Source organism: Drosophila arizonae, chromosome 5, assembly GCF_054131065.1.
Source record: "Drosophila arizonae isolate 15081-1271.41 chromosome 5, UAZ_ARI_1.0, whole genome shotgun sequence".
Lineage (NCBI taxonomy): Eukaryota > Metazoa > Arthropoda > Insecta > Diptera > Drosophilidae > Drosophila > Drosophila arizonae.
In genome coordinates this window covers 10360333-10371177 of record NC_142925.1, presented here as the reverse complement: position 1 = coordinate 10371177, position 10845 = coordinate 10360333, and the positions used below count along the sequence as shown (strand labels likewise).

Below are 10845 nucleotides of genomic sequence, written 5' to 3'. Positions count from 1 at the left end.
TAAATACTTGCGACTGCAGCTAACAAATTGGTTGACTCTAAAACTCTATACAATATGTCAGAAAATTATGTTTCGAAAAATTACACCAAATACAAAATTACAACTTATTTTTACACCTGTCTCAATTATTTTGTTATAATTTAGTGTACCAACATTATTCTTTGAATTTCTTCATAATCAGACCGTATAAATACCAAACAGGAGATACTCGATTACTTGTTCGCAACCGAATCGAATAATACTAGTTCTATCGTACTCCACGCTGACAAAAATTCAGAGGAATTGTAAGTCGTCGCATTAATTTGTGGAATCATAATTTTCGGAAGAACCGACAGTAGCTTTATGCTTAAAGTCCATTGTGCATATTATTCAATACGCTTAAAAAACACCTAAGTAATATTCTCAAATACACACAGCATACAGTGTTCGAAAAAAAAAATACTTGCTGCAGGTGTTTTTTTTTTTTTTCTCCTTTCGTTCGTTTGGCAACAAGTAGAAATATCCCCTAAATCATTACCATGCAAAATCCAAGACCTAGAGGCTCCTCCTATAAGCCGCATCGTCGGCCAGCTGCTGGACAATCAGCTAATGTCAAGGCAAGCGAACCCAAAGCGGAAGCTCTTAATTGTCAACCGGGTAATGATGATAACGCGTGCGTCGTTTGCTTTAAAAATGTTGAAATCTATTCAATTGGCGACTGCGATCATCCTGTTTGCTACGAGTGCTCCACGCGTATGAGAGTCCTTTGCCAGCAAAACGAATGCCCCATCTGTCGCCATGTGCTGAACAAGGTAAGGCACCCATAGAAATGTCTACATACTGTGAAAGCATCTGCTATATAAGTCTTTTTTTTGCTTACACTACTTAGGTACTGTTTACATTGGAAAAGCTGCCTTATCGCGAACTTGAAGCTGGCAATCGCTCCGATTTCTATAGCAAAAAATATCGCATTGGTTTCTGCACTGCAGACATACAACAGAAATTCTATAAGCTGTTAGATCATCCATGCTCGCAGTAAGTTTGTTAGTTGCACTTCATTTATTAGTCGTTCATTAAAATGAAATAAAATAGGTGTAATGTGCAACCGTATCGCACATTTGAGGCTCTGCGTAATCATGTGCAACGCGAGCATCATATGTATTTCTGCGATTTGTGCGTGAAGAACTTGAAGATCTTTACATTCGAGAGGCGCTGCTACACGCAGGCTGAGCTGACGATACACAATACTAAAGGAGACCCGGATAATACATCGCATCGGGGTCATCCGCTCTGCGAGTATTGCAACAAGCGCTACGTGGATCGAGATGAGCTCTTCAGGCATTTGCGGAGAGATCATTACTTTTGTCATTTCTGCGATGCAGATGGCTGCAACGATTTCTATAAGTAAGTAACAACCCGTTGTCCATTCATATTCCTCTTATCTCTCGCTTACATTCCCTTATCTACTGCAGCGTCTATGCTGACCTGGCTGATCATTTTCGCAAGGAACATTTCCTTTGCGAGGAAGGCAAATGCGCAACGGAGGAGTTTACGGGCGCCTTCCGCAATGAGATTGAATATAAAGCTCATGTAGCGAGTGTGCATGGCAAAACGCTGAACAAACAACAGGCCAAGCAGACGCGCACATTACAACTGGAGATTACACTAGGACCACGTGGACAAGGCATATCAAATATGAGATCTCGGTGAGTTTGATCAACTATCATTCCACTTTTACTTTTAATTAAACATATATTTTTATTATAGCAATGAGGAGCATCAGGATTATTTGGATGAATTGCCCTCAAGTAGTTCACAGCGGAACCAACATCCTGTTACAATAGATGCTGGCAACGAGGATGAGTTTCCTCAGCTTGCCGGCATTACGCCGGGACCGAATGTCTCTTTGGTTAGAGCGCCGCCACCGTCGATGCGTAATTTAAGCGGCACCTCGGGTCTGGCTCGCACTAAAGAAAACTTTCCAGCTCTTGGCGGGGCAGCTGGTGGCAGTATATCGAACGTGTATAATAGCAGCTATGCTAACGCACGAGCTCAGCCTCAACCAGCTGCGACTAACTTCAAGAAGGCGTCTAATGCAGGCGCTAGCACTGCTTCTGGTGGATCTGTAACGCGTGCCAATGCACCGGCTAATGGTATGCTTTTGCATGTCTCGAATCGACCTGCGGCCAATAGCAGCAGCAAGAAATCAGCAGGTCCGGAAATGGACTTTCCCGCCCTGCCCATGGGCAAGGGCAAGAAGATGGCGCGTAATTTGGAAGAAGATATGCTGCCCGGCGCGGCCATGCCTATGAATAATGTGGCTGCCAAGCATCGTACTCTCGTTGATGACTATGTTTCCGTGGCACATCCTAGCACCTATCAGAAGATACAAATGGTACAAAAGGAAGAACTAGAGGCTAAGGCACGGCAAGAGGCGCTAAAGAAAAGTGCACCCAAACTGACGGCAGCCGAGTTTCCAACGCTTGCGCCAAGCAGCTCCAAAGCGGCAACGGCAAGCACATCTAAGCCCAATAATGGAGGCTCAGCGAGCTCTCTCAACTGGACGAAGCCAGTGTCAGAGAAGAAACAAAAGGATTTGGATAATCGCAAGAGTAAAGTAGCTCCAGCTCCTGTTTTGCCAACGCCGAGAGGTAGCAGCACGACTAGTTTGAATAACAATAAAACGAACAACACTAACAAACAAGAGCAGAAGCAACAGCCGGAGAACAACAAGAAGGAGAAGAAGCCCAAAGAGAAGAAGAATAATCAGGAGAATCAGCCTAAAGTGAACAACAAACAGAAGGAGAAAAACAACAACAATACAAATAACAATAATAATAATAATAACAATAACATCGATAAGCAGCAGCAGCAGCAGCAGCAACAGATGCCAAACTCCAATGGCAGCTTATCAGGGCCATTGCGTGCACCACCAGGACTAGCTGCACCACCCATTAAACCACCTCCTGGTTTCATGTCAAATGTAACTGTCAACTCGGTGGCCAAGCTGCCCAACAATTTGACGTTTACCAGTTCCTTGGGCGAGAACTATAGCATTGTGCCTAGTGCCAATTGCTATATTGATCCACCCGATGCACCAATCCGGAATCAGGTAAGCAGAACTTAAATTTCGATGCATATATACGTAATTAGTGATCCTTGCTTTCAGAAACTGGTGGATCAGCTGTGTGAGGTACTGAAAACACCCGAAGCCTTTAATGAATTTCGCTTGCTCTCATCCAGCTTTCGTGATGGCACCTGTACGGCTCAAGCCTACTACGAGCATTGCCAAAGCGCCATGTCGGACAAGTTCCAAAGTCTCTATCCGGAGCTTCTAGCCATGCTCCCCGATATTGGCAAACAACAGGTTTCTAAATCATTTTTATTTACTTGAAATCAAAACGCTTTAATTAATGCTAATTCGAGTGGTTGTTTGTTTGTTTTAGGAATTGTATTTGGTGCATAAACAATATGTGAACAGCTTGCCACCCAGCCAGAGTAAATTACTGCCTCAGTTCGAAGTGTGCAGAAGTTGTAAACAAATCGTTTTGCCCAACGATTTCGCCAGCCATCAAAAAGCGCATGAGTTGACAAAGAACTTTCCTAGGCTCGATAATGCTGCTTCGAATAATTTGCTAAATGCTGGAGCCAAGAATGCACAACGTAAATAAAAATAACCAGAGCCATACGGTTTCAACAGTCACGACAGCAACAGCGACAGCAAAAACAACGAAAAAATCCAATTGGAAGGAGAAAAAATGAAAAGCTTTATAGCTATGTATATTTTGTATGTATGTAATTAATATTTTGATTTTGAAGCACGCGTGCATACAAGACTAGGAAATTTTGAATCAATGCCAATGTACACACATACACTGGAAAACGTATGTGAACTAAGCTTAACTATATATATATTTAGATGTGTACTCTTTTTAATTAGATCCTGTAAAATTATATCGTTGCATGTAACGTTGAAAACGTTTCATGATTTTTGTAGAACACATCCAAATGAGCCACGGTGTGCGAGAAGTGTGTTTTTTTTTTTTTTTTAATTTTTAACAGAGTGAGCTTGTATTAAGTAAATTAAAACTGAATAAAGTGCAAAACAATCAAATTGCAGCTCTAATTGTTTTCTATCGATTTTATTGGTAATTAAGTCTTTAATGTAAAAAAAAAAAAATTCAATTAGTATAATTGTTGGTCATATCTTATCTAGTTGGGTGTCTTTAGTACTGCTTCATTGTTTACCTATCTCAAACATGTTTTAGTTAAAGCTTTGCCACGTTTTATGTTATCTTTTTGGAAACTAAAGCCCAAATGAGGCCGCCAAATATTTTAAATATTCAGTTTCGCAACCCTTTTAGTATTTATTAAAATATGGTCACATTGCATTTGCTAGTCGCATGTATGTGGCGATATTAGATAAGTTTGCGATTCAATTATCGATAAGTTTCTTTCATAAACAACGATGGAGCGGCGCGAGGATGTGCTTAGACAAGTAACACAAATTATTTAAACGTTTTGTAAAATAAATACCATGTAAATAATATTTTAGGCACTCGACAAGAATGCATATGAAACGGAGCGTTGGCTAGCCTATAAAGCCGATAATGAAGTTGCCATAGACAACTTAAATATGTTCGCTAAAAATCTTTCCGTCGAGGTTATGGTGCCAATTGGGAAAAAGGCTTTGATGCAGGGTGAATTGATACACACAAATGAAGTGCTTGTCGGTCACTACCAAGGCTACTTTTCTGCTTGCTCGGCTTATAAGGCGGTGGAGATATGTCAGCATCGCTGGAGGCTGGCCAACGAGCACCTAAAGAAACTGCAAGTGGAGGCGGACTTGTGGCAGTAAGTCGAGTAAATATTTGAGAATGATTTAATAGTCTAACGTATAAGTCGTGCAGGAAAAATCTAGAAACACCAATCCTGGAAGGCGCTGTGCCCAAATCTGATGAAATTGAAATAGTGGAGGAATACAATGAGACAGATCATAATAATTGGCTAAAAGAACACAAAGAGCGCGTGCGCAAGGAAAAGCTAGCAGAACGTGCGCAACGAGAACAATACAAGGCAGCCGATGCGCATAAAGATGTGTTCCAAAAGCTAGAGGAACGTGAACTACTAGAAGAACTGGGTCTGGATCCAGATAATTTCAGTGAGCAATCGCTCAGTGAATTGCTTCCCAAAGAAGCACCAAAAGATAAAACTGACTGTGATAAAGAAAATGTAACAACTAAGACGGATGAAGAGATATTCGACATGCTGGCCAAATTGGAAGCTCAAGAGGCCAATGAGACAGCGGATGTCGATGAAGAAATTGAGCAAAATGTTCAGAGCACAAATGAAATGGTGCGCAATCTAATGAGTGGACAAATGCAGGTGACGCCTGCAAAGCAACGCTTCAGCGGAATCAAAAATATTTCAAAAGAAGAGAAAGAAGATAAAGATGAAGAATATGTGGATCAGCCTGAGCTGCACCTAAGCGGAACCAAAACAATTTCAAAAGAAGGGGAAGAACATAATAATGAAAATGAGGATCATCCCGAGCAAGGTTTAAGCGGAATGCAAAACATTTCAAAAGAAGAGGAAGAAAATAATAATGAAGATGATGAGGATCAGCCTGAGGAAGTGAAGTTAATAAGGCAAGAAATGCAGCTATTGCCCATTGAGGAGCGACAGGAGTTTTTAAATTCACAATTACAAATAATCAAAGCGAAAATGCGTAAAATACAGAAAGCCTGCTTTGCCAGTGATGAACTGACACATTTAATGAATGTTCTTATCTGTCTGGAGGATGATTTGCAGGAACTGCTGTTCGAGCAAACAGAAACAGCGAACACAGATGAGCTGTCGGAGGAATCCGAATCCGTCTCTACGCTCGACAATAAAAAGCGACGCATCTCTTTCGCCACTGCCGACGAAGAGCTGCTTTTCAAAAAGGAAGAAACCGTTGCCGAAATGTTGACCAATGGCAAACAACGCCAACAAAGAGAAATTATTAAACTGGATGCTTCATTAGTGCCGCCAAAGCAGACAGTGGAGCTAAAGCTGGACACAGAGAAGCATTCAAATTCACAAATTATGCAAAAAGTTGAAGAGAATTTGGAGTTTGTACAGCAGAACCAAAGTGTACAGGATTTCGATTTGGTAAATCAAATACTAGAAGCATCAACGGGAAGAATTAATACCCTACACATAAGCTTTACTCATTCCGACGCGCTGCCAGCTGCTCCAACTGAAACTGATGATACTGAAACGCCTGGCACGCCAGCCCAGTTGTATGAGCTCTACAAAAAAGCACAGGAGAAGTACTCCTTTCCGATTTTTGTGAACGGCTTTGAGGGTGAGGAGGAGCTTAAGGTGCCCATCATCAAGGAGGAGGACCGAGCAAGTGCCTATGCTGACCCACGCAAGCAGGTGAGTAGAAGAAGACAAAAATAATAATAAACTTCCACTTAAGCGCTGTCAATTTGTAGTTCAACAATCCATCGGCCGAGTCCAGCATTAGCACAGATGCCACATCAGGACACATGGAAACGAAATCTATATTGCGCAACAAATCAGCTGTGGAGCGCGAAGACCATGCTGTAACCGACAAGCCCATGCAGAACAACAACAGCAACAAATCCAAAAAGAATAAGTCTCGCAAGGCCAAGAAGGAGAGAACCATCGATGATGATCTGCGAGACATGAGTGCCTATCAGAAGGTCATGCATGATTTGATTGAGAAGGAGCCAACGCTGGCACCGGAGCCATTGCCCAAGGGCAAATTTATAGATGCACATACGCCCAAAAAGCGCATTAGCCGCTTTAAAGAGCAACGCTCCATGAATAAAACATAGTTTTATAAATGTGGGTGAGATATGTACATTTATTTATTTTGCGTGAATAAACAATACGATATTATGAATTTATGTACAATCAAACATTTGTTTATGCTCTTTTACACAAACATACATACACACATATACGCATGCACGCACACACATTCGATTTGTTTTTAAATTAAACTCTATTTACTAAATCCGGTTCAACGGAATTTATTTTTAAAACATTTACACTTGTTTCTTTGTAATTACAATGATATTATTTTGATTTTACATTTGAAATCAGTTGTTCATAATATTATTATTTATTATTATATGTATTACATATATAGACATATATAAGTGCGTGCGAATAATAATTAAACGTGTGTGTATTTAAACGTAGATACATATTAACTACTAATACATACAGTGTGCATATCTGTTTCTTATTTAGAATCTCCTTAAAATTTCTCTCTCTCTAAGTATTTTAATTAACTGATTATTGCTTTGTTGGATGGTTTCTAAAAAACCAAAGCCAAGATTAATTTAATTACGTTAATGCATGTTTCGTGTTTTTTTTTCAGATTTTGTTTTTTTGTTTTGTTTGTTTTTTTTTTTTTTTTTTCGAAGAGTAGGTACATGTACAAATGTCAAAAGTGCATTGAACATTATTATCGCCAGCTACTTCCAAGTCTTCCAAATGCTATTCGCTGTGCTCGACTTTTGGTTTTGAGTGCACCGCAATTGGTTTTCTGCTCGATGTCCAGTTCGGATTGATATGGCTAATCTTCTAGTCCAAGAAATTCACGCTCCAATGCGGCGCCCATCATATTCCATTCGCCATCATCACCGTCATCTTCCTGGTTGTTTTCGCTGTTGGAATCCGAGCCCATTTCCAAATCCGATGGCAATTCCTCGCCTGCAATTCAAATGTTTAATATATAATTTATGGTATATCTGATAGGCATACCACGTCGAAATTTAGCACTTGGCACTTCATCATCGTCTTCTTCTTCCTCCTTTTCCTCATCCTCAGGCTCGTCCTCGTCATTGGAGGAATTCTTATCGAATTCGACTACTCCGGTGGCCGTACCCAACATCACATCCTCGGAGCGAGTAAAGAAATCATGAGCACGATTTGAAGTTTCATCCTCGCGCTTACGCTTCAACAACTTTTTGTCCATGGGCGGATTTTCTATAAAATTTAAAATAGTTAATAAATGAAAATGAAGGCATTTACTTAGTTCCCAGCTACTTACCAAAGTTGACAGGGCCCTCGTCGCTGGAGGAATCCGACTCGAAGAATGTCTCGTAGTCCTTGTTCATGGACTCGATGTCCGCATTGGTGAACACCAGCAGCGGATTAAGTGTTTCACGGAAATTTCCACCTTGCTCTTGCTGCATGCTGCTCGACGGCGATATCTCCGATCTCTCATTATAGTTCACTACATGCTCGGGACTGTGGCAATGAGCAGGCGGTTGTCGGCCCTTATTGCGCACCTTGCGATCGAGCGGAAAGAGGCGCTCATCAACATGCTCCCAGCGTTCGGCACAGGCCCACAACCAATTGGCATTAACTACCTTAATGTTCGGCTCCTTCTTGGCCGCATTCACTTTATAGGTGCCGGCATTGACGGCCACCAGATGTGTTACATCCTTGCTGATGTTTGACTGGACCTCGGCTCCCAAGCTTTTAGCTATAAAATAGGCACGCGATTGCTCCAACTTCATCTGGGTCGGCACCAATCCGGAAAAGACTAGAACTTGACCGCGCAGCACTTCACAACGTATTTTCGGCACAATGATCTTCAGATCGGGTATCTCAGTGGTCTCATCATATATGGCATAGAAACGCTTGTGTATGTTCCTCAATATGACCTCCAGATACAGTAAATAGTCATCGGGATCCTCAATTTCAATTTGTTTCTGTCCATCAGTTGTAATTTTCATCTGCGAAGTTGTGGCCACATTATCGGTGGTAGCTTTAGCTGCCTCTTCGTCAGCTTCCGCCACTTGTTTCTCATCGCCGCTAGTTGACGACGCGATGCTCTCGTCATCCTCCCTCTTGGGCGGCAGTTTTTCAGCTTTTGAGCTGTCCATGGGTACTTCATCAATGACATTAATCTCATCGCTATCGCTGCCTTTGTTGCCGCTGCTCTGAGCTTCAGTTTCTGGCAAACCGGATGAGTTCTCATCTACATTCAGAGTCTCTTCGGCTGTTGTGGTTGCCTTGCCATTCAATTTTTCACAGCTATTATTCACAGCGGGCTCTTTAGTATCCATCGCATCTTTTGTGTCGCTGCCTAGATCAAATATGTCCACAGAGGAGTCCTCCTCGTTGCCCTCTTCATCCTTGCTTGTGCTGGAGACGGTGTTGTCGTCCTTATCCTTCGTATCTTCAGTTTTTGGCTCCTGCTCTTTGTCCGATGGCTTATTTGAGACTTCTGCTTTCTTTTCGGCAATTTTATCAATTTCTGCAAATATCTTGAAATTGTAAATATAGTTTATGTTTATTGGGGATGGTGCGTACCCTTGAAGTCGACGCCTTCGCCATCTAACTCGTGCTTGGATAGCCCAGGCGGCGCATTTATATCTCCGGTATGTTGAAAGAAATGATAGGGTTTCACTTGTATCAAATTGGATGCCATATTCCAAACATCCTCACGATCATCTATAATGCAGACCATGGAATCGCCATTGGGAAACAGCGCTCTATATATAAAAGAGAAGAATAATGGGTGGGGAAAAATAAGACAACTAGAGTGCAGCTGCTTTACTTGAGATTATCCGTTTTGCTTGTGGCATTGAAGCACTCATCGCGCGACAAAATACGATGGGAGAAGAACTTTCCATCAGGATCAAGCAGCTGAGCAATCATATGTGCATAATTACGAGCACCAAAGGTGCAAATGTGCAGCTCATAAAGCTTTGACATTTTCTCCAGGAACTCCGCTGTGCCCGGCCTCAGGCGAGTGTGATACCACGGCGACTGTGGGCCGTACAATTGAAAGTGATAGATGCCCTTTATATTATCTGGCACTGTGTCATTGGTTGTGTGTATCACTGTCTGATCGAGATCCACCAGCAGCACCAGCTTGCGATCGGTGAGCAAGCGTCGTGTGTCATCATGCCCAAGCTTTTGAGCTAGTTTCTGGGTTACTTTCAAATCGGGCATTGTGTGCACCATTGGAACGGAGGCCTCAGATGTTTGGCCCTATTTTAATTATACAGATTTACCAATAAGAATTATTATTATGTTCTCTTCATTAAAACTTTTTGTAAATCTATATATTTGTATTATTTCGTATAACGCTTACATTGTCGTTCTGCCTTAAGTCTGCGCCGCAGTCTGCGCACATATCCTTAATAACGGTTGTGTGTATGCATTCGGATAACTCCAACAGCGCATCTCTGAAAACATAGCAAACAAATACATCAGCTTAAATTTTATGTATACGCGCATGTGTGTTGCCATTGCGGTGTATGTTGCAATCAGTGCATTCCACCCACTGCCGCCCGGTCCATGTTTGCAAGAAGAAGATATGGCTAGGAGGAGGGGGAAAAAAACTCACCCTTTTATCACTATTTCGCCTTCCTTGCGAAGCCGCTTTTTGACCACTCCGGCACGATTTGATTTGTATTTCAAAAACGTCGAATCGCCCTTTTTAATGGGCTTGCCATCCTCACCTAGCTGCTGATATAAAAACAAAATTTGTGCCGCCGAAACATTTTGCCCTTCGCGTACGCGCCATTTATTGATTCGTATGCGTGTCTCAGTCGGAGCAAGCGCTGCGTTTACAATGATACGATTTACACTTCCGCCACTGCTAGCGCTGCCACCGCCACCGTCATCCACGTCCCTAGTAGGCTTTGACGCAATCGGGACAACATGCGTCTTAACCTCTACGCTTGTCTTTTGCATACTTTATTTACAAATTGTGTATATATACAGATTTTAGTTTTGTTTAAATCTGTGGCTTGTTATGTTTTCAATTTGTGTGAATTGCGACAGCGCGAATTGACATTCTCAATAAAGGTGGACAGCTGTTTT

At 41.8% G+C, this 10845-nt stretch overlaps 3 protein-coding genes across 4 annotated transcripts; 2 read left to right on the top strand and 1 right to left on the bottom strand.

The window, feature by feature from the left end:
* The first annotated feature begins 72 nt into the window (after positions 1-72).
* On the top strand, positions 73-4098 carry LOC108617235 (E3 ubiquitin-protein ligase ZNF598). Of its 2 annotated transcripts, none has more exons than XM_089469319.1 (8): positions 73-284; positions 497-791; positions 869-1014; positions 1072-1383; positions 1452-1685; positions 1747-3091; positions 3149-3346; positions 3426-4098. In XM_089469319.1, exons 2-8 carry the CDS (start codon positions 519-521, stop codon positions 3648-3650), a joined length of 2733 nt encoding a protein of 910 aa, XP_089325445.1. In that variant the 5' UTR covers positions 73-284; positions 497-518; the 3' UTR covers positions 3651-4098. The 2 variants fall into 2 exon arrangements, with proteins under 2 accessions (XP_089325445.1, XP_089325444.1); XM_089469318.1 differs by having other exon boundaries at positions 417-791.
* A 248-nt stretch (positions 4099-4346) lies between these two features.
* uri (unconventional prefoldin RPB5 interactor) lies at positions 4347-6911 on the top strand. The gene is made up of 4 exons (XM_018012958.2): positions 4347-4477; positions 4535-4833; positions 4890-6402; positions 6462-6911. Exons 1-4 carry the CDS (start codon positions 4448-4450, stop codon positions 6825-6827), a joined length of 2208 nt encoding a protein of 735 aa, XP_017868447.1. The 5' UTR covers positions 4347-4447; the 3' UTR covers positions 6828-6911.
* Positions 6912-7379: 468 nt separating this feature from the next.
* Positions 7380-10716, bottom strand: Fcp1 (RNA polymerase II subunit A C-terminal domain phosphatase Fcp1). Its single transcript, XM_018010956.2, has 7 exons — positions 10367-10716; positions 10112-10205; positions 9572-10008; positions 9325-9506; positions 8054-9268; positions 7765-7989; positions 7380-7713 (listed from the first exon to the last, which is right to left on the bottom strand). Exons 1-7 carry the CDS (start codon positions 10714-10716, stop codon positions 7577-7579), a joined length of 2640 nt encoding a protein of 879 aa, XP_017866445.1. The 3' UTR covers positions 7380-7576.
* Positions 10717-10845: the final 129 nt, after the last annotated feature.

Bases quoted from the DNA above. Each gene is read 5' to 3' on its own strand.
- LOC108617235 (XM_089469319.1), top strand. From the start codon at position 519: ATGCAAAATCCAAGACCTAGAGGCTCCTCCTATAAGCCGCATCGTCGG. The intron at 3,092-3,148 runs GTAAGCAGAACT...CCTTGCTTTCAG, and splicing joins ATGCACCAATCCGGAATCAG to AAACTGGTGGATCAGCTGTG. The intron at 3,347-3,425 runs GTTTCTAAATCA...TGTTTGTTTTAG, and splicing joins CCGATATTGGCAAACAACAG to GAATTGTATTTGGTGCATAA.
- Fcp1 (XM_018010956.2), bottom strand. From the start codon at position 10,716: ATGCAAAAGACAAGCGTAGAGGTTAAGACGCATGTTGTCCCGATTGCG. The intron at 10,009-10,111 runs GTAAGCGTTATA...TAATTAAAATAG, and splicing joins ACTTAAGGCAGAACGACAAT to GGCCAAACATCTGAGGCCTC. The intron at 9,269-9,324 runs GTACGCACCATC...AGATATTTGCAG, and splicing joins CGAAGGCGTCGACTTCAAGG to AAATTGATAAAATTGCCGAA.
- uri (XM_018012958.2), top strand. From the start codon at position 4,448: ATGGAGCGGCGCGAGGATGTGCTTAGACAA. The intron at 4,834-4,889 runs GTAAGTCGAGTA...TAAGTCGTGCAG, and splicing joins GTGGAGGCGGACTTGTGGCA to GAAAAATCTAGAAACACCAA. The intron at 6,403-6,461 runs GTGAGTAGAAGA...GTCAATTTGTAG, and splicing joins ATGCTGACCCACGCAAGCAG to TTCAACAATCCATCGGCCGA.